Source organism: Oncorhynchus mykiss, chromosome 3 (genome assembly GCF_013265735.2).
Source record: "Oncorhynchus mykiss isolate Arlee chromosome 3, USDA_OmykA_1.1, whole genome shotgun sequence".
NCBI lineage: Eukaryota > Metazoa > Chordata > Actinopteri > Salmoniformes > Salmonidae > Oncorhynchus > Oncorhynchus mykiss.
Genome location: NC_048567.1, coordinates 13,331,112 through 13,355,158, shown reverse-complemented (window position 1 = coordinate 13,355,158; position 24,047 = coordinate 13,331,112). Strand labels below are relative to the sequence as shown.

At 43.4% G+C, this 24,047-nt stretch overlaps 3 protein-coding genes across 4 annotated transcripts in view; 2 read left to right on the top strand and 1 right to left on the bottom strand.

The window, feature by feature from the left end:
- Window positions 1–7,286: 7,286 nt before the first annotated feature.
- Window positions 7,287–9,050, top strand: LOC110510138 (trypsin-2). The gene is made up of 6 exons (XM_036969665.1): window positions 7,287–7,413; window positions 7,592–7,742; window positions 7,880–8,130; window positions 8,340–8,476; window positions 8,615–8,716; window positions 8,878–9,050. Exons 1-6 carry the CDS (start codon window positions 7,374–7,376, stop codon window positions 8,923–8,925), a joined length of 729 nt encoding a protein of 242 aa, XP_036825560.1. The 5' UTR covers window positions 7,287–7,373; the 3' UTR covers window positions 8,926–9,050.
- A 4,263-nt stretch (window positions 9,051–13,313) lies between these two features.
- Window positions 13,314–15,966, top strand: LOC110510146 (39S ribosomal protein L17, mitochondrial). 2 transcript variants are annotated; one of them, XM_021591500.2, is made up of 3 exons: window positions 13,314–13,709; window positions 14,506–14,574; window positions 14,735–15,966. In XM_021591500.2, exons 1-3 carry the CDS (start codon window positions 13,536–13,538, stop codon window positions 14,999–15,001), a joined length of 510 nt encoding a protein of 169 aa, XP_021447175.1. In that variant the 5' UTR covers window positions 13,314–13,535; the 3' UTR covers window positions 15,002–15,966. The 2 variants fall into 2 exon arrangements, with proteins under 2 accessions (XP_021447175.1, XP_021447184.1); XM_021591509.2 differs by having other exon boundaries at window positions 14,741–15,374.
- Window positions 15,967–17,782: 1,816 nt separating this feature from the next.
- LOC110503641 (transmembrane protein 145) overlaps window positions 17,783–24,047 on the bottom strand; it is a 41,865-nt gene continuing 35,600 nt past the window's right edge. The window contains exons 11-15 of the mRNA XM_036969608.1: window positions 22,757–22,850; window positions 21,774–21,946; window positions 21,341–21,461; window positions 20,368–20,556; window positions 17,783–20,187 (exon numbers count right to left, since the gene is read on the bottom strand). Of these exons, the coding sequence (XP_036825503.1) occupies window positions 19,948–20,187; window positions 20,368–20,556; window positions 21,341–21,461; window positions 21,774–21,946; window positions 22,757–22,850 (817 nt within the window). The 3' untranslated portion in view covers window positions 17,783–19,947. The remainder of the gene's footprint in view (window positions 20,188–20,367; window positions 20,557–21,340; window positions 21,462–21,773; window positions 21,947–22,756; window positions 22,851–24,047) is intronic.

Below are 24,047 nucleotides of genomic sequence, written 5' to 3'. Positions count from 1 at the left end.
TCCTTTGCGGAGACCGAGGCCTGGAGACCTACGTACAGGAGAGCCTCCAGCAGGGTTTTATCCGCCCCTCTGCGTTACCAGCATCCTCAAGCTTCTTTTTTGTTAAGACGAAAGATGGGGGACTGCGCCCCTGCATTGATTATCTAACACTGAATAAAGCCACCATTAAGTTCAGCTATCCTTTACTCATCCCAACTATCATCACACAAATGCACGGGTGCAGTACTTCACGAAACTGGACTTGAGGAGCGCTTACAATCTGGTGGGCATTACGGCCTTTTCCACGACCACGGGGCATTACGAGTATCTCGTGATGCCCTTTGGCCTATATAACGCTCCTTCAGTCTTCCAGGCCTTTATTAATGAAGTGTTTTGGGACATGCTGGGACGGGGCACAGTGGTTTATATAGACAACATTTTGGTCTATTCTGCTGACCGTGCCAAGCATGTCTCGTTGGTCAGGTCTGTGCTGGGAAGACTGTGGGAGCATAATCTATATGTTTGTTTGTCCAGCGGTCCGTGTCCTTTTTGGGCTACCTCATATCCCCGGAGGGAGTGGAGATGGAGGAGCAACGCCTCAGCGCAGTCAGGTCATGGTCCATCCCGAACTGAAAGCAGTCCAGCAATTCCTGGGGTTCGCCAACTACAGTGCCTTGCGAAAGTATTCGGCCCCCTTGAACTTTGCGACCTTTTGCCACATTTCAGGCTTCAAACATAAAGATATAAAACTGTATTTTTTTGTGAAGAATCAACAACAAGTGGGACACAATCATGAAGTGGAACGACATTTATTGGATATTTCAAACTTTTTTAACAAATCAAAAACTGAAAAATTGGGAGTGCAAAATTATTCAGCCCCCTTAAGTTAATACTTTGTAGCGCCAACTTTTGCTGCGATTACAGCTGTAAGTCGCTTGGGGTATGTCTCTATCAGTTTTGCACATCGAGAGACTGAATTTTTTTCCCATTCCTCCTTGCAAAACAGCTCGAGCTCAGTGAGGTTGGATGGAGAGCATTTGTGAACAGCAGTTTTCAGTTCTTTCCACAGATTCTCGATTGGATTCAGGTCTGGACTTTGACTTGGCCATTCTAACACCTGGATATGTTTATTTTTGAACCATTCCATTGTAGATTTTGCATTATGTTTTGGATCATTGCCTTGTTGGAAGACAAATCTCCGTCCCAGTCTCAGGTCTTTTGCAGACTCCATCAGGTTTTCTTCCAGAATGGTCCTGTATTTGGCTCCATCCATCGTCCCATCAATTTTAACCATCTTCCCTGTCCCTGCTGAAGAAAAGCAGGCCCAAACCATGATGCTGCCACCACCATGTTTGACAGTGGGGATGGTGTGTTCAGCTGTGTTGCTTTTACGCCAAACATAACATTTTGCATTGTTGCCAAAAAGTTCAATTTTGGTTTCATCTGACCAGAGCACCTTCTTCCACATGTTTGGTGTGTCTCCCAGGTGGCTTGTGGCAAACTTTAAACAACACTTTTTATGGATATCTTTAAGAAATGGCTTTCTTCTTGCCACTCTTCCATAAAGGCCAGATTTGTGCATTATACGACTGATTGTTGTCCTATGGACAGAGTCTCCCACCTCAGCTGTAGATCTCTGCAGTTCATCCAGAGTGATCATGGGCCTCTTGGCTGCATCTCTGATCAGTCTTCTCCTTGTATGAGCTGAAAGTTTAGAGGGACGGCCAGGTCTTGGTAGATTTGCAGTGGTCTGATACTCCTTCCATTTCAATATTATCGCTTGCACAGTGCTCCTTGGGATGTTTAAAGCTTGGGAAATCTTTTTTGTATCCAAATCCGGCTTTAAACTTCTTCACAACAGTATCTCGGACCTGCATGGTGTGTTCCTTGTTCTTCATGATGCTCTCTGCGCTTTTGACGGACCTCTGAGACTATCACAGTGCAGGTGCATTTATACGGAGACTTGATTACACACAGGTGGATTGTATTTATCATCATTAGTCCTTTAGGTCAACATTGGATCATTCAGAGATCCTCACTGAACTTCTGGAGAGAGTTTGCTGCACTGAAAGCAAAGGGGCTGAATAATTTTGCACGCCCAATTTTTCAGTTTTTGATTTGTTAAAAAAGTTAGAAATATCCAATAAATGTCGTTCCACTTCATGATTGTGTCCCACTTGTTGTTGATTCTTCACAAAAAAATACAGTTTTATATCTTTATGTTTGAAGCCTGAAATGTGGCAAAAGGTCGCAAAGTTCAAGGGGGCCGAATACTTTCGCAAGGCACTGTATGTACAGTGTGTGAAATGTAGAAGAGTAGGGAGGTAGGAAATACATAGGCCATAGAGGAGAAAATAATAACAATGTAGCATTAATACTGGAGTGATATATGTGCAGATGATGATGTGCAAGTAGAGATACTGGAGTGCAGAAGAGCAAGAGGGTAAATAATAATATGGGGATGAGGTATTTACAGATTGGCTGTGTACAGGTACAGTGATCGGTAAGCTGCTCTGACAGCAGATGCTTAAAGTTAGAGAGGGAGATATAAGACTCCAGCTTTAGACATTTTTGCAATTCGTTCCAGTCATTGGCAGCAGAGAACTGGAAGGAGAGGCGGCAAAAGGAAGTGTTGGCTTTGGGGATGACCAGTGCAATATACCTGCTGGAGCGCATGCTATGGGTGGGTGTTGCTGTGGTGACCAGTGAGCTGAGATAAGGCAGGGCTTTACCTAGCAAAGACTTATAGATGACCTGGAGCCAGTGGGTTTGGCGACGGATATGTAGTGAGGGCCAGCCAACGAGAGCATAGATGTTGCAATGGTGGGAGGTATATGGGGCTTTGGTGATAAAACGGATGGCACTGTGATAGACTACATCCAGTTTGCTGAGTAGAGTGTTGGGGGCTATTTTGTAAATGACATCGCCGAAGTCATGGATCGGTAGGATAGTCAGTTTTACGAGGGTATGTTTGGCGGCATGGGGGAAGGAGGCTTTGTTTGCGAAATAGGAAGCCGATTCTAGATTAATAACTCTATCGACAGGATAGAACAGCAGCCTCTGGTAAGACAAGTGGTGGGGGCCTATGTATATTTGTAAACAACAGCTGGTGCGTGGTATCTAAGGAAGTCTCAAGGTTTTGCTCGCCTGAGGTAGAATATCTCATGGTAAGCTGTAGACCATATTATCTACCTAGAGAGTTTTCGTCTGTATTTTTCGTAGTAGTCTACATACCACCACAGACTGATGCTGGCACTAAACCGGCGCTCAATGAGCTGTATACTGCCATAAGCAACCAGAAATACGCTCATCCAGATGCGGCGCTCCTAGTGGCCGGGGACTTTAATGCAGGGAAACTTAAGTCAGTTTTACCTCATTTCTATCAGCATGTTAAATGTGCAAACAGAGGGAAAACAACTCTAGACCACCTTTTCTCCACACACATGGTGCCAGCGGGGGAACAGCTGGTTGTCAGAGCAACAAGCTGCACGTAGGTGTTGAGGGTGATGGGTTTTCTCAACTTGATCAGCATGATGTCATTGTCGATGTAGTAGGAGCTGTAGTTGGGGTGACGGATCACACGGGAAGAAGAGATTAACTGCTCGTTACCCTCAGTCACCTGAATGTTGTGCTCGCCCAGGCGGACCTCCACATGAGAAGATCAGAAGAGGCGTCACTACAGATCCTGGTTCGATCCTGGGCTGTATCACAACCAACAATTGACCCAGCGTCAGGTTAGGGGAGGGTTTGCTAGAGTAGGCCCGTCATTGTAAAATAAGAATTTGTTCTTTACTGACTTGCCTAGTTAAATAAAGGTTAAATAAAATAAATAAATGTGTGAGAGAGAGGTCCAATTAATTAACTTTAAGTTAAATACAAACTCTAAAACTATGTCCTTTAGTTTAGCCAAGGTTAGATTGTCGCTAACTATGTTTCCATCCGAACAAGTAAAGTACCTGTCGGATAAAATAACTCACAACAGGCCTGATGGAAACAGTATAAACAGCTGTATCTCCAGCCAGCCTAATTACTCACTGGACTCTTATGATCACTCGGCTACGCATGCCTCTCCCTAATGTCAATATGCCTTGTCCATTGCTGTTCTGGTTAGTGATTATTGTTTTATTTTACTGTAGAGCCTCTAGCCCTGCTCAATATGCCTAAACCTCCCATTTAGTTCCACCTCCCACATATGCTGTGACATCACCTGGTTTAAACGTCTCTAGAGACAATATCTCTCTCATCATTACACAATGCCTAGGTTTACCTACAATGTGTTCACATCCTACCATACCTTTGTCTGTACATTATGCCGTGAATCTATTATATCGTGCCCAGAATCCTGCTCCTTTTACTCAGTGTTCTGAACTTACTAGACGACCAGTTCTTATAGCCTTTAGCTGTACCCTCATCCTACTCCTCCTCTGTTCCTCTGGTGATGTAGAGGTTAATCCAGGCCCTGCAGTGACTAGCTCCACTCCTACTCCCCAGGTGCTCTCATTTGTTGACTTCTGTGACCGTCAAAGCCTTGGTTTGATGCATGTTAACATTAGAAGCCTCCTCCCTAAGTTTGTTTTATTCACTGCTTTAGCACACTCTGCCAACCCGGATGCCCTAGCCGTGTCTGAATCCTGGCTTAGGAAGACCACCAAAAACCATGAAATTTCCATCCCTAACTATAACAATTTCCGCCAAGATAGAACAAAGGGGGTGGAGTTGCAATCTACTGCAGAGATAGTGTTCAGAGTTCTGTTTTACTATCCAGGTCTGTACCCAAAACAATTTGAGCATCTACTTTTTCCAGAAACAAGTCTCTCACCGTTGCGGCTTGCTATAGACCACCCTTTGCCCCCAGCTGTGCCCTGGACAACATATGTGAATTAATTGTCCCCCACATATCTCCAGGACACGTGCTGCTAGGTGACCTAAACTGGGACATGACTAACACCCCAGCCATCCTACAATCAATTTTTTTATTTATTTAATTTTACCCCTTTTTCTCCCAAATTTTGTAGTATCCAATTGTTAGTAGCTACTATCTTGTCTCATCGCTACAACTCCCGTACGGGCTCGGGAGAGACAAAGGTTGAAAGTCACGCGTCCTCCGATACACAACCCAACCAAGCCACACTGCTTCTTAACACAGCACGCATCCAACCCAGAAGCCAGCCGCACCAATGTGTCGGAGGAAACACCGTGCACCTGGCAACCTTGGTTAGCGAAGTTTCATTCAAGGTCAGCGTTAATATGTGTAGGTAATTTCAGATTGAGCTGACATATGCAGCGTTTACTGTGAATGCAGTCTCCGCGAACAGGGGAAAATGCCTTTAAATTTCAATCGAGTTATAACGCGGATCTTCTGCCAACATCCTTTGATACGGATGAAATCCAGCCCTTCATTTGTACCAGAAGACAGTGATACAGTACACTAAAACGGCCAGTTTGAGATGACCAGTATTCTCTGCATTTCAAACTGTGTCTTGACCTCAACATGGCTGCAACACAGCTGTGTGGTTCACACACACAATCTACCCAAGGCCTACCATCATTTTGTAGATTAGATTTTTATTTAGTCACATGTACAGGGTCACAGATGTCGTTGCAGGGTACAGTGAAGTACTTAAGCTCCGAGCTCCAACAGAGCAGGTGTGAATGAAACAATAAAATAAAAATGATATATACATTTACAAATGTGACAATGAGGAAAATGAAATGTCCATAGAGGAAGCAGCGGGGGGTGGGGGTGGCAGTCTGTTAGTTTTCGCTATATGACGGTTGGTGCCGTTTAAGTTGAGGGAGGACAATCCTTTTTTTTATGAGCATGGCCTTATTTGTATTACAGCATATTGGATGTCTGTCATTCATATTCCATTCACCCAGTTCAATGTGACAGCGATAGGTTTAGGCTACTACATGATACTCATATTTTCCCTATACTCATCATGAGGTTGCTACAACCTAGCCTATAAATGAAAGTGTACATTGTAGGTGCATAGGTTGAGAGAAATTTGAGTAATCAAGGTGACAGACATCGACACATTCAATACTGCCTTGCCTGCATCTTGCAGGGCTGTGGACATAAAGTTAGGGTTAGGGTTGAGCCAAGATGTGGACATGAAGCTAGGGTTAGGGTTGAGCCAGGATGTGGACATAAAGTTAGGGTTAGGGTTGAGACAGGATGTGGACATAAAGTTAGGGTTAGGGTTGAGCCAAGATGTGGACATGAAGCTAGGGTTAGGGTTGAGCCAGGATGTGGACATAAAGTTAGGGTTAGGGTTGAGACAGGATGTGGACATAAAGTTAGGGTTAGGGTTGAGCCAGGATGTGGACATAAAGTTAGGGTTAGGGTTGAGCCAGGATGTGGACATAAAGTTAGGGTTAGGGTTGAGCCAGGATGTGGACATGAAGCTAGGGTTAGGGTTGAGCCAGGATGTGGACATGAAGCTAGGGTTAGGGTTGAGCCAGGATGTGGACATGAAGCTAGGGTTAGGATTAGGGTTAGAGTTATGGGTACGGGTTGAGCAGGGGTGTAGACTTTAATCTAGTGTCACCCACAGGAGGTCGTGGCACCTTAATTGGGGAGAGCAGGCTTGTGGTAATGGCTGGAGGGTTATTAGTAGAATACTATAAAATACATGTGTTTGATGCCGTTCCATCTGCACCGTTCCAGCAATTATTATGAGTCGTCCTCACCTCAGCCGCCTCCACAACTGTCAAAGTAACTGTTTATTTGAATCTTTTGTTAATACCTAATATAATAAATTACACTACCCAAATGTGTGCTTACTTTAACTGCGTACAGTATAACTTATGTAATGAACAGTATGTAATGAACTCATGACCCTAAGGTATACAGAGTCTATTTTTTCAACAGCCTTGAATTACTTTTCAACAAAACCTCTTAAACCCAGTTTACTTGTTTACAAAGCTAAAATTGGCCTTGTGAGCAGCAAAGCTATGTTTGTCAACTTCTGCAAGAGAATACCAGCATGTGAAACATACAGCTGTGTTGCAGCTATGTTGAGGTCCAGATACAGTCTGAACTACATAGAATACAGTTCATCTCAAACTGGCAGTTGTGGTGTACTGTACATGTATCACTGTCTTCTGTAAGAAATTAAATCAAACCAGATGGTAAGAACCTGCACTTAAGAAGTACTGGGACAAATTAAAACATATATTTATCTTTCTGCTGCCTTTAGGGTCAACTTCATACCACACCATGATGGAAACTGCTTTGTCATAATGCTGACCTTGGCAGCGCACCTTTAGACTCTGATTGGATTTCACTTGACCAATCAAACAGTTCCATTAAACGGGGCGGCACACCCAATTCTGCATATAAACCAGGGGTGCAGATTAACCCCTTTCATCATCAGGATCATACAGCAACCATGATTTCTCTGGTCTTTGTTCTGCTCATTGGAGCCGCTTGTGAGTATAGTAATGATCATAGAAAAAGAACAGGACTCTGTAATGACACTAACATCACACATTTGTTTCTTTGACGTTATTAAGAAATATGTTCTTATTGTTTTATCACAGTTCTTTGCTTTTCCATCTCAAAAGCTGAGGTAATATAGCTAGGAATGTGCCTGCTCTCTGTTTACAGTTGCCACGGAGGACGACAAGATCGTTGGAGGGTATGAGTGCAAGGCCTACTCCCAGCCCCACCAGGTGTCTCTGAACTCTGGGTACCACTTCTGTGGTGGCTCCTTGGTCAATGAGAACTGGGTTGTGTCTGCAGCTCACTGCTACAAGTCGTAAGTAGCATACCATGTGAACTACTAGCAACATGTTGAGTCAATAACACCTTGCAAGAATTTGATAAGCTTAATTTTTGCAAAACTAAAGGAGACAAGTGAACTCCACATTCCCATGAACCTTCTCTCTCTTTCAGTCGTGTGGAGGTGCGTCTGGGCGAGCATAACATCCAGGTGACTGAGGGTAACGAGCAGTTCATCTCTTCTTCCCACGTCATCCCTCACCCCAACTACAGCTCCTATAACATCAACAATGACATCATGCTGATCAAGCTGAGCAAGCCCGCCACCCTCAACACCTTCGTGCAGCCTGTTGCTCTGCCCAGCAGCTGTGCCCCCGCTGGCACCATGTGTACCGTCTCTGGATGGGGCAACACCATGAGCTCCAGTGAGTACAGCACCTGGGTCAATAGGTTACATGTGCCAGCTGATCATCTTCATGGTGACTGAGTGTTAACAGGCATGGAAAATGCAGACCTACTATTAAAAACACTGTCATTATATCTAACTATGACTCTCCTCCTTTTCTACCTACTTCTACCTTCCTCCCTCCACCCCCCCCCCCCCCCCCCCCCCCCCCCCCCCCCCTCCTTACAGCTGCTGACAGCGACAAGCTGCAGTGCCTGAACATCCCCATCCTGTCCTACAGCGACTGTAACAACTCCTACCCTGGCATGATCACCAACGCCATGTTCTGTGCTGGATACCTGGAGGGAGGCAAGGACTCTTGCCAGGTACTTACCACTCTGACCTCAGTTCAGTGGTACCAATGATGACTTTAAATTTAATTAGATTAGAAATTGATAACGAAATAACCATTTCATATCACTTGTCTCTCTCTCTTTCTCTCTCCCTTCTTCTCTCTCTCTCAGGGTGACTCCGGTGGCCCAGTGGTGTGCAACGGTGAGCTCCAGGGTGTTGTGTCCTGGGGTTACGGCTGTGCCGAGCCCGGTAACCCCGGTGTCTACGCCAAGGTAAGACAAGAAAATAGTTCAACATTCATACGTCACTGTGACATCCTTTGGTTTCCTGAAGGAAAAAGGCATTGACTCTATAAAACATAGATTGATGGTTCTCATGTTGCCTCCCATTGAGTGTGTCCACTAATGTCTCCCTTCTCCTTCTCTTCCTCCAGGTGTGCATCTTCAACGACTGGCTGACCAGCACCATGGCCACCTACTAAATCTGCTTGGTCGTCCAGTACATTCGCACAACTCTACAACATCCCGTTCCACATCAACATACATCTTTTGTACAGGAGATTATACATTATTTATGTTTATGATAAATAAAGCATTTAACACTAAATACTTTTATGCTGTTGTGTTTGTACTCTCACTGTACTTAGAAATCTTTCTAAAGGTATTTCTATCTTCTCATGTCAAGTAGTATTACCAGTAAACACCAGAGAAACTAGGAATCGCCAGCAAATTGTTTAAGTATGGATATTTTCTTACTAAAATATGCAGGGGGTAAATTCATTGTGTCATGGTACCCTACCATAATGATTTGTTTTGTATCAATGCAACAAAAGGAACATTATTGATTACATTGATTTGTTTCTATAGTTGGGTATTGATGCGTTGCTGCTCACAATAGCTGGTATAGGGATGTTAAAAGTGTGGCATAATTGCTTTCCCTTCTTACCCAGTTAGAGTATTCTCTCTGTCTCAGTTGTGTTGCTACTGAAATACTATGCGGTGCAACATGAATATTGTTACATAATTACATAATGTTTGTATATTGGGTTGCATGATTTAGATTCAATATCCCTTGATATTGAAGTCTAGATGCTAAATACTGTACTTCAGTATTCACAGTGAGAGATTTCGTAACCTCCATTACTGAGAGGGACAATCAGAGGCTTCATCAGAGATCCCCAACATTCAGGGCTTAGCTCTGGGCCATCACAGGACAATATCTGCATATTAATGGATAAGAGGTTATTGGCTATAAATATCTATTATAAGATTGTAATTCACTTCAGGAAATATGAAAGCCATACACTAGGGGAGAGTGGGGTAAGTTGAGCCACCCATGTCTCTAGGGAACCATACACAACATTAACCATTTGACCAAATATTTAGAAAGAGGCCTTCATTTCATTGAGTCTGTGAATTAAGAAACCACATGGAAAAAGTGATAAGCAAGTTAGATCCAAAAACAGATTTTCACCAAGTCAAATGTATTTATTATATTAGGGGTTTCATGACGCTTGCAAGGCATTATAGCTGGAATATGAGGTAACACAGGGCCTGGCCTATGTTAAAAGTATTTTAAAAAAGAACAAAGTGTTTGTTAGATGTTAAGGGGGACACATGGGGGACACACAGGTGCCATTAATACAGGTAACGAGTGGAGGACAGAGGAGCCTCTTAAAGAAGAAGTTACAGGTCTGTGAGAGCCAGAAATTTTGCTCTGTTTGTAGGTGACCAAATACTTATTTTCCACCATAATTTGCAAATAAATTCATTACAAATCCTACAATGTGATTTTTCTGGATTTTCTTTTCTCATTTTGTCTGTCATAGTTGAAGTGTACCTATGATGAAAATTACAGGCCTCTATCATCTTTTTAAGTGGGAGAACTTACACAATTGGTGGCTGACTAAATACCTTTTTGCCCCACTGTATACAGTGGAGGGGACAAGTATTTGATACATTGCCGATTTTGCTGGTTTTCCTACTTACAAAGCATGTAGAGGTCAAATTTTTATCATAGTTACACTTCAACTGTGAGAGACGGAATCTAAAACGAAAATCCAGAAAATCACATTGTATGATTTTTAAGTAATTAATTTGCATTTTATTGCATGACATAAGTATTTGATCACCTACCAACCAGTAACAATTTCGGCTCTCACAGACCTGTTAGTTTTTCTTTAAGGATCCCGCCTGTTCTCCACTCATTACCTGTATTAACTGCACCTGTTGGGCTACAGGACAATAGGCAAGCAGCTTGGTGAGAAGGCAACAACTGTTGATGCAATTATTAGAAAATGGAAGAAGTTCAAGTTGACGGTCAATCACCCTCGGTCTGGGGCTCCATGCAAGATCTCACCTCGTGGGGAATCAATGATCATGAGGAAGGTGAGGGATCAGCCCAGAACTACACGGCAGGACCTGGTCAATGACCTGAAGAGAGCTGGGACCACAGTCTCAAAGAAAACCATTAGTAACACACTACGCCGTCATAGATTAAAATCCTGCAGCGCACGCAAGGTCCCCCTGCTCAAGCCAGCGCATGTCCAGGCCCGTCTGAAGTTTGCCAATGACCATCTGGATGATCCAGAAGAGGAATGGGAGAAGGTCATGTGGTCTGATTAGACCAAAAAGCTCTATTTTTGTCTCAACTCCACTCGCCGTGTTTGGAGGAAGAAGGATGAGTACAACCCCAAGAACACCATCCCAACCATGAAGCATGGAGGTGGAAACATCATTCTTTGGGGATGCTTTTCTGCAAAGGGGGCAGGACGATTGCACCGTATTGAGGGGAGGATGGATGTGGCCATGTATCGCGAGATCTTGGCCAACAACCTCCTTCCCTCAATAAGAGCATTGAAGATGGGTCGTGGCTGGGTCTTCCAGCATGACAACGACCCTAAACACACAGCCAGGGCAACTAAGGAGTGGCTCCGTAAGAAGCATCTCAAGGTCCTGGAGTGGCCTAGCCAGTCTCCAGACCTGAACCCAATAGAACATCTTTGGAGGGAGCTGAAAGTCTGTATTGCCCAGCGACAGCCCCTTCTGGAGAAGGTCTGTATGGCGGAGTGGGCCAAAATCCCTGCTGCAGTGTGTGCAAACCTGGTCAAGAACTACAGGAAATGTATGATCTCTGTAATTGCAAACAAAGGTTTCTGTACCAAATATTAAGTTCTGCTTTTCTAATGTATCAAATACTTATGTAATGCAATAAAATGCTAATGAATTACTTAAAAATCATACAATGTGATTTTCTGGATTTTCGTTTTAGATTCCGTCTCTCACAGTTGAAGTGTACCTATGATACAAAGCATGTAGAGGTCAAATTTTTTAAGTAGGAAAACCTGCAAAATTGGCAGTGTATCAAAAACTTGTTCTCCCCACTGTATATATAAACACACAGTAGTGTTTAAAATTTTGGACACACCTCATTCCAGAGTTTTTCTTCATTTTGACTATTTTCTACATTGTAGACTAATAGTGAAGACATCAAAACTATGAAATAACACATATGTAATCATGGAGTAAGCAAAATATACATGAGATTCTTCAAAGTAGCCACCCTTTGCCTTGATGACAGCTTTGCACGCTCTTGGCATTATCTCAACCAGCTTCATGAGGTAGTCACCTGGAATGCATTTGAATAAACATGTGTGCCCTGTTAAGTTAATTTGTGGAATTTCTTTCCTCCTTAATGTGTTTCAGTCAAACAGTTGTGTTGTGACAAGGTAGGGGTGGTATATAGAAGACCCAGAGTTACCTTTTCTGCAGAGGATAAGTTCGTTAGAGTTACCAGCCTCAGAAATTGCAGCCCAAATAAATGCTTCAGAGTTCAAGTAACAGACACATCTCAACATCAACTGTTCAGAGGAGACCATGTGAATCAGGTCTTCATGGTTAAATTGCTGCAAAGAAATCACTGCTGAAGGACACCAATTAGAAGAAGAGACTTGGTTGGGCCAAGAAACACGAGCAATGGACATTAGACCAGTGGAAATCTGTATTTTGATCTGATAAGTCAAAATGTGAGACACAGAGTAGGTGAACGGATGATCTCCGCATTTATGGTTCCAACTGTGACACATGGAGGAGGTGCTTTGCTGGTGACACTGTCAGTGATTTATTTAGAATTCAAGTCACACTTAACCAGCATGACTACCACAGCATTCTGCAGCGATACGCCATCCCACCTGGTTTGCCCTTTGTCCCACAATCATTTGTTTTTCAACAGGAAACTTCCTGGCTGTGTGGGGGCTATTTGACCAAGCAGGAGAGTGATGGAGTGCTGCATCACCCGACCTCAACTCAATTGAGATGGTTTGGGATGAGTTAGAACGCAGAGTGAAGGAAAAGCAGCCAACAAGTGCTCAGCATATGTAGAAACTCCTTCAAGACTGTTGGAAAAGCATTCCAGGTGAAGCTGGTTGAGAGAATGCCAAGAGTGTGAAAAGATGTCATCAAGGCAATGGGTGGCTACTTTGAAGAATCTAAAATATATTTTGATTTGGTTTGTTTAAAAACAATTGGGTTACTACATCATTCCATATTTGTTTTTTCATAGTTTTGATGTCTTCAGTATTATTCTACAATAAAATAGTAAAAATAAAGAAAATTATGAGTAGGTGTGTCCAAACTATTGACTGGTACTGCATATCTATGCTATTTGTCATCATATTTTCCCCTTTTTCTGATTACATTTCCAAATCAGAAATTAACCTGTTTACATTTTGAAATCTCTATGCACATAGAAAGGCCTGATATCTAATAACAAAACAATGAATTAATTAATGACAACTAGAAACAAATAGAATACATTTGAGGCGGAATCATTTCATCCTAAAGTGGAACTACTTTTCACGTAACACCATTCACCCACACTGACTGCGATAACTGATGCACCGGCAATGTCAAAATTGTCAAACGAAATTTGTCACGTTATGCGACCTCGGGGATGTATTAATGAGCACATACACCTAATTTACACGAGAATAACGGAATATAATTTTCCTTAGAAACATCGTTTTGCATTTTTAAAGGCCGGTTTGATTCATTTTTTCTTTCTAGCCTCTTGTAGGTGTCTGAACTCGACAAGATGCGCCTCACCATTCAGATGTTGATATCCCATGGCCGGGTGGCCCGTAAAATGGGTCTCGGTCCAGAGTCCCGAATAAACATGCTTCGGAACATTCTTACCGGCCTCGTTCGACACGAGAGGATAGAGACCACCCGAGGTAGAGCAGACGAAGTTCGATTCTATGCTGAAAAGGTGAGGACATGGATGGTAACGTTACCCTTTTACACAGCTCAACACAGCTGCTTCAACAATAGTAATTCAAAGGCTGGCAGATGGCGATATTGAGTCGTTTCATCTTACCGGCCAAAAGGAATGTATGCAGCCGGCCATAAACGTGTATACCCCTTCAGCCAATCAGACCAGGGGTGGGGAAAAAAATGGACTACTCCAACCTGATTGGCTTAACGCGATTGGCAACATTCAGAACATGGCGGAAAATGGTGTTTCATAAGGAAACGTTGAACCTTCTCGCCATTAAATTGAGTTAAGGAGGAAATCAACTCCTTTGCAACCTAAAGGGAGAATATTTTATGTACAACTCGGTCCATGGGGATATGAGTGTATAGCTGGCTACATACATTTCCTTTGGATGGTAAGATGAAGAGACCATTGTCATCTGCTGGCCTTTGGGCTACTCCACCAGTTGACTAAACTCAACTCCCATGGTGAAGGAAGTTTCTGATGAACTCCACCAATGGAGTTTAGCGGAGTCCTGGCTTGGAAGAAATTCAGCTCTGATTACGCACTCTCCTCTGTGGTTTAAAGAAAAGGACCTGAGCCCAAGGTCAATAGTAGATTATGAAACGCTTATCTTGTACCTATCTAGTTATGTGCCTTTGTTTGCTGAAATTCATACATTTTAATCAAACAAATATAACCATGGAGTTGAGTTCAGTCAGCTACTTCTTCAACCATCCCTGTTTAGTAGGCTACTGTAGTTTTTGACAGCTTGTGACGATGTTGACCAATGTGTGATGTTGTTTTGCAGTTGATTGACTATGCCAAGAAGGGAGACACTGACGAGAAAGCGATGAAAATGGCAAACTTCTGGCTCACAGTAAATGTTCTTTCTTTATGATCTTTGTTAGTATTTTAATGTACTCAGACCAAGTCAGACCATCCCAATGACCCCAGCTTTGTTGTACTATTATCTACCAGATTAGTATGAGTGTTCCTAGTTCTTTCAGACAGTCATCCTGTCGCTCTCTCCTCTGTGGATTAAGGAAAAGGACCTGATCCCAAAGCTCTTCAAGGTCCTGGCTCCCAGGTTTGAGACCCAGCCCAAAGCCTACACCCGGATGGCCCGCATTCCCAACAGGGAGAACCTGGACAAGGCTGCTATGGCCGTGCTGGAGTATAAAGGCAACCCGTTCCCACCTCTCCAGACCGCCAAACGAGACAATGACCTCACGCTAATCAACCAGCTCCTCAAAGGCTACAGAGAACAGAGGGCACAGCAGGCAGCAGCCAAGGTTGAGGCATGATGCAACCAGCCACACATTGACATTACATGTGTTAGATCAGGGGTGTGTTCGATATGGTGAAACATTTAGAATGTCATGTCTGTTCTACAGTATATGAACATTCTGGAACGTTGCTCCCTCCTGAATAAGCCCCTGTATTTCCCAAGAAGGGGACCCACTGGTGGGTTGTACTCTAAACTTTTATAGTCCACAGATTCTGACTAGGTCCTGGTTTGGAAACATTGTGTTGCTTTGTGTGTAATAAGAAAAACACCCAAACACTTTTGGTGGATCACACTGTTTTAGATGACTGGCACAGTATTTGACTTTCTGTGGACCCCACTGAACATGAGAGGATGTTGTGTGTCAAAATAAATGTGACTGTTTGACAATGTTAAGTGTTGTGTTATTTTGACTGTTAGTCAAATGAAAAGTTATGTTCATGGCACTGCTGTGAATTTAACAGATGTGATTAAATATGCTGTTATTAATCCCACTAACGGTTCAGAAACATGTTCCCCAAACGTTTCATTATCATCATGGTTGATGTCCTGTTTTTGATCTCTACTGATTCAGAATAAACAGACAGTGGCAAATAGAGGCAGGATGTTTTATGAAAGCAACCACCTTCAACCAGGCAAAATCACACACTCATGAGCTTCCTCATTCTGTTATAGACTCAAACTGTTTTGTTAAGAGCTGCTGTAGAGTTTGGTTTTCACATACTGGTAACTACTTGCCTAAATTGCCCCAAAACTATTGCAATTACATTCAATTGGACCGGTTCTCCTTTGCCACTTGCCTGTAAGCGCTCTTAATTGTGAGGTTGGTTCCAGAAAAGTAATTGTACTGTACCAAGATGGAGAAGATGTTTTGGACGAATGCCCTTGCCCTTCTACATCACATTACACATTCACACTGTGGCCAAGGTATGAAAGAAACAGACAAGGCCTCTAATAAAACCAACCATTTTAATTTGGCAAAAAGTGTATGTACAGCGTATTCAGAATATCCTAATTTGACACCATTAAAATGCATTCATTTCAAACAGTGCTTCAGTAATGTGCTCTTAACTAGACCTCTCGAAATACCCAGGAAGCTGTGCTGTTGTCTGTCATGCATATAAAACCCTCTCCTCTCCCTTTGCTCTTCCACTTGTGTCTGTGTATAATAGACAAAATACCATAGATAAATTGATCATGCAGCTTGTTGTACAGGATGAATGGAACCTGCCTGTCGATATCAATCTATTCAGTCAAGTAATGGCATCCGTAACCATGGACAAGTGGACTGTAAAGGCAATAGACATACAGTTGAAGTCAGAAGTTTACATACACCTTAGCCAAATACATTTAAACTCAGTTTCACAATTCCTGACATTTAATCCTAGTAAAAATTCCCTGTCTTGGGCCAGTTAGGATCAACACTTTATTTTAAGAATGTGAAATGTCAGAATAATAGTAGAGAATGATTTCAGCTTTTATTTCTTTCATCACATTCCCAGTGGGTCAGAAGTTTACATACACTCAATTAGTATTTGGTAGCATTGCCTTTAAATTGGGTCAAACGTTTTGGGTAGCCTTCCACAAGCTTCCCACAATAAATTGGGTGAATTATGGCCCATTCCTCGTAACTGAGTCAGGTTTGTAGGCCTCCTTGCTCGCACATGCTTTTTCAGTTATGCCCACAAATTTTCTATAGGATTGAGGTCAGGGCTTTGTGATGGCCACTCCAATAACTTGACTTCGTTGTCCTTTTTGCCACAACTTTGGAAGTATGCTTGGGGTATGCTTGGTTGCAAATGGAAGACCCAAATGGAAGACCCATTTGCAACCAAGCTCTAACTTCCTGACTGATGTCTTGAGATGTTGCTTCAATATATCCACATCATTTTCCTCCCTCATGATGCCATCTATTTTGTGAAGTGCACCTGTCCCTCCTGCAGCAAAGCACCCCCACAACATGATGCTGCCACTTCCGTGCTTCACAGTTGGGATGGTGTTCTTCGGCTTGCAAGCCTCCCCCTTTTTCCTCCACACATAATGATGTTCATTATGACCAAACAGTTCTATTTTTGTGTGATCAGACCAGAGGACATTTCTCCAAAAAGTACGATCTTTGTCCCCCTGTGCAGTTGCAAACCGTAGTCTGACTTTTTTATGGCAGTTTTGGAGCAGTGGCTTCTACCTTGCTGAGCAGCCTTTCAGGTTATATTGATATAAGGCTAATTTTACTGTGGATGTAGCTATTTTTGTACCTGTTTCCTCCAGCATCTTCACAAGGTCCTTTGCTGTTGTTCTGGGATTGATTTGCACTTTTCTCACCAAAGTACGTTCATCTCTAGGAGACAGAATGCGTCTCCTTCCTGAGCGGTATGACGTCAGCGTAGTCCCATGGTTTATACTTGCGTACTATTGTTTGTACAGATGAACGTGGTACCTTCAGGCATTTGGAAATTGCTCCCAAGGATGAACCAGACTTGTGGAGGTCTACAATTGTTTTCTGAGGTCTTGGCTGATTTCTTTAGATTTTCCCATGATGTCAAGCAAAGAGGCACTGAGTTTGAAGGTAGGCCTTGAAATACATCCACAAGTACACCTCCAATTGACTCAAATTATGTCAATTAGCCTATCAGAAGCTTCTGAAGCCATGACATCATTTTCAGGAATTGTCCAAGCTGTTTAAAGGCACAGTCAACTTAGTGTATGTAAACTTCTGACCCACTGAAATTGTGATACAGTGAATTATAAGTGAAATAATCTGTAAACAATTGTTGGAAAAATTACTTGTGTCATACACAAAGTAGATGTCCTAACTGACTTGCCAAAACTATAGTTTGTTAAGAAATTTGTGGTGTGGTTGAAAAACGAGTTTTAATGACTCCAACCTAAGTGTACTTCAACTGTATACACCTACAGAGACAAAACCCTTAGAACACCAGAACAATCTAATTCAAGTGTCATTCTTTTTTACAGACTACATTATACCTTTGACTGTATGTTCTCATGTACATAACATGTGCTGTACCAGTCTGACCAACCCAAGCCTACTCCAGACATTGTCTTTCTGTAGTAAAGGGCTATTAATTAAGCCATTAGAAACAGTCAATTAACCACCATTCTTTCCCCCACACCTTTTTGTTTTACAGATTGGATAAAAAAAATAAAGAGAGTTGCACATTTCATACTGAGATATTAACAAGCTAAACAAAACAAAAAATACAATGTAGTTGATTACTTCCATTATTTCCATTTCTTAGAAGAAACAGGTGGCAAATTGGCCTTGACACCATCTTGTGAATTACACCCTACCCCCTTACATTGATATCATTAGGCTATTTAAATCAACTTAATGTTATTAAGATACATGTACATTTTTAAATGTCTGATAATGACACTTGATAACATTGATTAATATGAACATATCTACAGGTAACATTTGTATATTTGATACCGGAATATCATTGGATGTAGTGTGTGGATAAGTATAATTCAGATTAAAGCGCTAATCAAAGTCACTTTGAAATAAATGGCGGAACAGAAAACTAAGAGAAGGGGAACATTAAAGTGCTTCATGCAGGACAAACAGGACGTTGGTGCTACTACTTTCACAGTTACTCTAAAAGGTTTGCTTTAGTTGTTTATGGGCCCAGGACTTTTCATGGTCAGGAAGAACTACTGTTTCTACTTATGGATAAACAACAGTGAGCCCCTCACACAGTTGACATGACATCATTACATACTAGTCGGGGGGGGGGGGGGGATTGTGAAGTTAGCTCATATCCTCGCTGGACAACTTTCCCTCCTTAAATCATGTGTCAAGGATGGAGGCTGAAATTGAAAGTAAAACAAGCTATAAGTATGATTTCTATGTAAAAAAAAACACCCCTTTCCTTGTGCTCTATTGCATTAATACATTCACCAAGGTCTACATACATCAAGGAATTACATTCAGAGCAAGCTAATATCTTGCACTCCAGTGAGAACTGAACAGTAGTATTGGGAGTTGAAACAGTTGTCTGGGGACAGTATGACATAAGGTTCCAGAAGAAGTGACATTATTAACACCTCCTCACTAGCCTATATGGTATGAAATATACAAAGTTAGTACAACAGGCACGCTGTTACTCAGGTATGAGCACATGGAGTATAATCAGTTTAGAGACATGCTTGTTTTAGCAGTACCTCAGTGGTCCACAGTAAACTGAACATTGTACACTTAAACATCAGTATATCAATCCTATAGCCTGGAGCAATCAGCATTTCTAAGAATATAAATCATCCCAACATATTATATATGGAGAAATTCAATATTTTGTTTTAACAACATCTGTCAAACATGAAGAAAAAAACATGAATGTATTGTTTCAGGATGTGAGTGAACATTTTACTCTTGTACAATGTAATGGCATGAGAACTGCAATGGTCACAGCACCACTTCGAATTTGACAATGTGGGGAAAAAACCATCCCTTTTGTAATATAAACTCTGCAACTATTTTAGAGTAATGGTAACTCATTCTCTTCAGCTATTTACACGTTTCCCTCAGCCTCTCCATTGATGCCTTATAAATTCTTGAATAAAAGTGTTCATAGGAGTTTTGTTCAGTCTCCACTGTGCGCTCCTATCATTCTATTGGTCAGGCTACATCCACTCTGTCATCTCTCCCTCCCGGTGCCTCTCTCCCTGTTCATGTTCAAATATTTATTGCTTCTTTTTTTCTTTTACAAGCTCAGCACTTTAACTCACAGCCATTTCCCATTCTCTCTATTTAGAGGTGAAAATGGGACGTTTCAAACTTCTATTCCACATGTCTGCTTATGATGACTTCCCCTTCTCTTCCTCCTTATATCCATGCCTCCTTCCCTCGTGGCTAAACATAGCCTGTTTTCTGTGCTACCTGATCTTCCTCCACCTCCCTCTCGATCTTTCTCCTTCTCTCTGTGTCCCTCTTACTCTCTGTCTGTCTCATGCCTTGGTGCCCACGCCCCCTCCCCCCTGCATGCTGAAGTACTCGGTAAAGTGGGAGGGGAGTCGTGGAGGAGGAGGGGGGGAGTGGGCAGAGAGGCGGGGGAGCATGGGGGGAGGGAGTGGGGGGAAGGTGGGTGACGACAGGTCAGCCGTGGTGGTGATGATCTTATGCTCACTGTTCCTCTGCACTTCCTGTCCCTTCCGGCCCACCGTCTCCTCCACCGTCTTCACTGGGCCCTGAGGGAGGTAAAGGTTGAAAGGTTAAAGGTCATGCTGGGTTGTATTTGTCACAATATCAGTTACCACATCCTTCTCTGACAACTTCCTCTGTGCTCTAACACCTCTGGAGTGTTACAGGGACTATATCGGACCTTAGTATCAGTTACTAGATCCTCCTCAGATCATACATCCACTCACCGACTGGATGGAGAAGAGTTCTGTGAAGTTGGGCTGGGAGTCGCCCAGGAAGGAGCTGTTCCCATAGGCATGGTGGGGGAAACTCTCACTCGCCACACCCGCCTTCGGACTAGACAGCAGGATCCCGATCTGAGAGGTCCGCACGTGGTATGGGAAGTTCTTATTGGCTGCAGAGGGCCGCGTGATAGCCTGTGGCGAGGCAGGGAGGGGGAGAGGGGACGGATGGGAGGAATGCATCATATTCAGAATATTGTCTGTACAAATATTACCCTCTATTCTCCATACACTGATACACATTCCTGCACATATAAGAACAGAACAGTATGTGTCTGAATGTGTCACTAACAAAGGACAGAGAGGCTCAGTCTGGTACAGAAGTCAGGGACCGATAGGCTCAGTCTGGTGCAGAAGTCTGGGACCGAGAGGCTCAGTCTGGTGCAGAAGTCTGGGACCGAGAGGCTCAGTCTCGTGCAGAAGTCTGGGACCGAGAGGCTCGGTCTGGTGCAGAAGTCTGGGACCGAGAGGCTCGGTCTGGTGCAGAAGTCTGGGACCGAGAGGCTCAGTCTCGTGCAGAAGTCTGGGACCGAGAGGCTCGGTCTGGTGCAGAAGTCTGGGACCGAGAGGCTCGGTCTGGTGCAGAAGTCTGGGACCGAGAGGCTCGGTCTGGTGCAGAAGTCTGGGACCGAGAGGCTCGGTCTGGTGCAGAAGTCTGGGACCGAGAGGCTCGGTCTGGTGCAGAAGTCTGGGTTTGGGAGTATACTAACGCAGAGGCCGATGAGGACAGAGAGATATGACACACAGATATTAAAAGAGAGGTGAGTGTGTGCATGCCTGCGTGTGGAGGGCAGGGGGTTACTAACGAGGCGGGCGATGAGGTCTTCGAGATAATTAACGTCAACAGTGAGGCAGTGTGTGTATGTGTGCGCACATGCATGCCTGTGTGTGAGTGTGTAGAGAGATGAAGGGTACTAACGAGGAATACGATGTGAGCATAGAGGTGGATTCCCAGTTGGATGCCGTTGACGATCTTCTCCCGTGCCCAGCGAGGGATGCCAAAGTTAGCTATCAGAGCCATGACGGGCACAGCGAAAAACCTGCCAGAGGGAGAGAGAGAGAGATAATGAGGGAGAGAGATTATTAAGAGAGAGAGAGAGGAGAGAGAGATAGGGAAGGGAGAGATTGAGATATGTAAAGGAAGGTGGAGAAAAAATGAATATGGTGCAGTTGTGACAAAAGGAAACGAGAGGCGGAGGAGGACGGATTTAAGACGAGCAAGCGAGAAGTGGAAGGATAAGGGAGACGGGGAGTTTATCGGGTGCAATGCTTTTTAGGGAATGAAGTTGATGAACCTGACAGAGAATAACTGCATGCAGAGAGTGAAGGGTTGTAGGGCTATGTCCTCTCACCAGAGTGTGTATGCCGTGAAGAAGGGGATGTAGAAGGGTTGTTTCTCAGGGTAGTGTTTGAGGGAGATCAGGACGGCGTAGCAGAACCACACGTAGGCCAGCAGCTGGAGACCCATCAGACCGTAGCCCGCCGGGCTGTCATATGCATAAAGCACCTCACCTGGGTCAAAGAACTGAGACACACACACACTTACAACGTCATACAACCACTCTAATGGACCGCACCCTACTAATCAACCTACTAACTTTACCCTCAAATAGCAGAGAGGTGTATTACAATACGTTCCCCAGCATGTGTTGTAACAGCCTGTGGTTTGCTGACATGTTGGGGTGTGAAATCTACTCGTTTTCATTGGTGAGTGTGTCTGCAAGTGTGTGCGTGTACATGTATGTATGTATGTATGTATGTATGTATGTTTGTTTGTTTGTTTGTTTGTGCGTCATTGACACTTCTCTACAACTGGGTCATTGACAGTGCCTCTGCTTGCGGGCTATGTATTCAGTTTCACAGGCCAGAGACTGGATATCATTGGTCAAACAGGATTACTCTCGGTCGTCCCCTGCATTATGTATGTACAGGCCCAGTGCTAGGCACCGACAGGCTGGGTAAGAAACTCCTATCCCTGTATACTACAGTACATCAGGAGTAGGTCCCTTTAATTTCACCTTTATCTTACCAGGAAGTTCCATGATATGTGAACCTCATTTTCAAGAGGGACCCATTCTAAATTATAGTAGAGCGCATTTTACACTTGTAATGGAGGTGATTCTGTGATCCATGCTCGGCTGATGAGTAACCGTGCCCGAGACCTGAAGACTAGCTCCTAGAGCTAATACCTAGACTTCAACTCAGTAGGCTAACATAGTGTTGTGGGACACAGGAATCCCCGGTTGAAACTTAGACCGTCATACACTGGCCCTTCACGTATAGCATGGACAGTAGGAGTGTAGCAGCAGCAGTTCTGTAGTGTAGACTGCAGTACCTCTGCCTCGTATATGAAGAGGATGATATAGGTGACGGTGTAGACTGTCATGTAGATGGACAGCTTGACAGAGCCACTGTGGCTGATCCTCGCCCTGACAGAGACGGATACACACAGGGGGGTTAGCTTTCACACAGACAGATGAATACACACACACACTCTCTCTGGGATACTGGTACGAGTTAGAAGGAGTAAGACAGAGAGAAACTGGGCTACTGGTACGAGTTAGAAGGAGTAAGACAGAGAGAGACTGGGCTACTGGTTACGAGTTAGAAGGAGTAAGACAGAGAGAGACTGGGCTACTGGTACGAGTTAGAAGGAGTAAGACAGAGAGAGACTGGCCTACTGGTTACGAGTTAGAAGGAGTAAGACAGAGAGAGACTGGCCTACTGGTTACGAGTTAGAAGGAGTAAGACAGAGAGACTGGGCTACTGGTTACGAGTTAGAAGGAGTAAGACAGAGAGAGACTGGCCTACTGGTTACGAGTTAGAAGGAGTAAGACAGAGAGAGACTGGCCTACTGGTTACGAGTTAGAAGGAGACAGAGAGAGACTGGGCTACTGGTTACGAGTTAGAAGGAGACAGAGAGAGACTGGCCTACTGGTTACGAGTTAGAAGGAGACAGAGAGAGACTGGCCTACTGGTTACGAGTTAGAAGGAGACAGAGAGAGACTGGCCTACTGGTTACGAGTTAGAAGGAGACAGAGAGAGACTGGGCTACTGGTTACGAGTTAGAAGGAGACAGAGAGAGACTGGCCTACTGGTTACGAGTTAGAAGGAGACAGAGAGAGACTGGCCTACTGGTTACGAGTTAGAAGGAGACAGAGAGAGTGGCTGGAGGATTTAATCCTGAGACACACTGTAAGCAGTGAACCTGTCAGCCAGCCAAGCAGTTAGACCAGGGGTGTCAAAGTCAAATGGACGGAGGGCCAAATAAAAAAATCAGCTACAAGACGAGGGCCGGACTGTTCGAATGTTCATTGAAAAAATGTTAAATGACGCATATAGTCTAGTGAACCTAATTGAACCTACTGAAAACCTAACAAATATATTACAATATGATCAGATAAATAAAGCAATATTTTCTTATGGCTCTGTCAGTAATCTTTAATTTTCAACAGACACAAAAGACAAATTTCCTTTATATAAATATCCCCATAACATGAACATTAAATGAAAGAAACCGGTATTCAAGGCACCATCAGTAGACTATATTTTCTATTTTAGCAAAAGTGGGCTAAATTTACTTCAAAGAAAAAACAATAATAGCAATTTTCTATCATCCACTCAAC

Excerpts from the sequence above, each read along its gene's own strand:
- LOC110510138 (XM_036969665.1), top strand. The coding sequence starts at position 7,374 with ATGATTTCTCTGGTCTTTGTTCTGCTCATTGGAGCCGCTT. Across the intron at positions 7,743-7,879 it reads GCAGCTCACTGCTACAAGTC|TCGTGTGGAGGTGCGTCTGG; the intron begins GTAAGTAGCATA and ends TCTCTCTTTCAG. Across the intron at positions 8,131-8,339 it reads GGGCAACACCATGAGCTCCA|CTGCTGACAGCGACAAGCTG; the intron begins GTGAGTACAGCA and ends CCCTCCTTACAG.
- LOC110510146 (XM_021591500.2), top strand. The coding sequence starts at position 13,536 with ATGCGCCTCACCATTCAGATGTTGATATCCCATGGCCGGGTGGCCCGT. Across the intron at positions 13,710-14,505 it reads TTCGATTCTATGCTGAAAAG|TTGATTGACTATGCCAAGAA; the intron begins GTGAGGACATGG and ends GTTGTTTTGCAG. Across the intron at positions 14,575-14,734 it reads TGGCAAACTTCTGGCTCACA|ATTAAGGAAAAGGACCTGAT; the intron begins GTAAATGTTCTT and ends TCTCCTCTGTGG.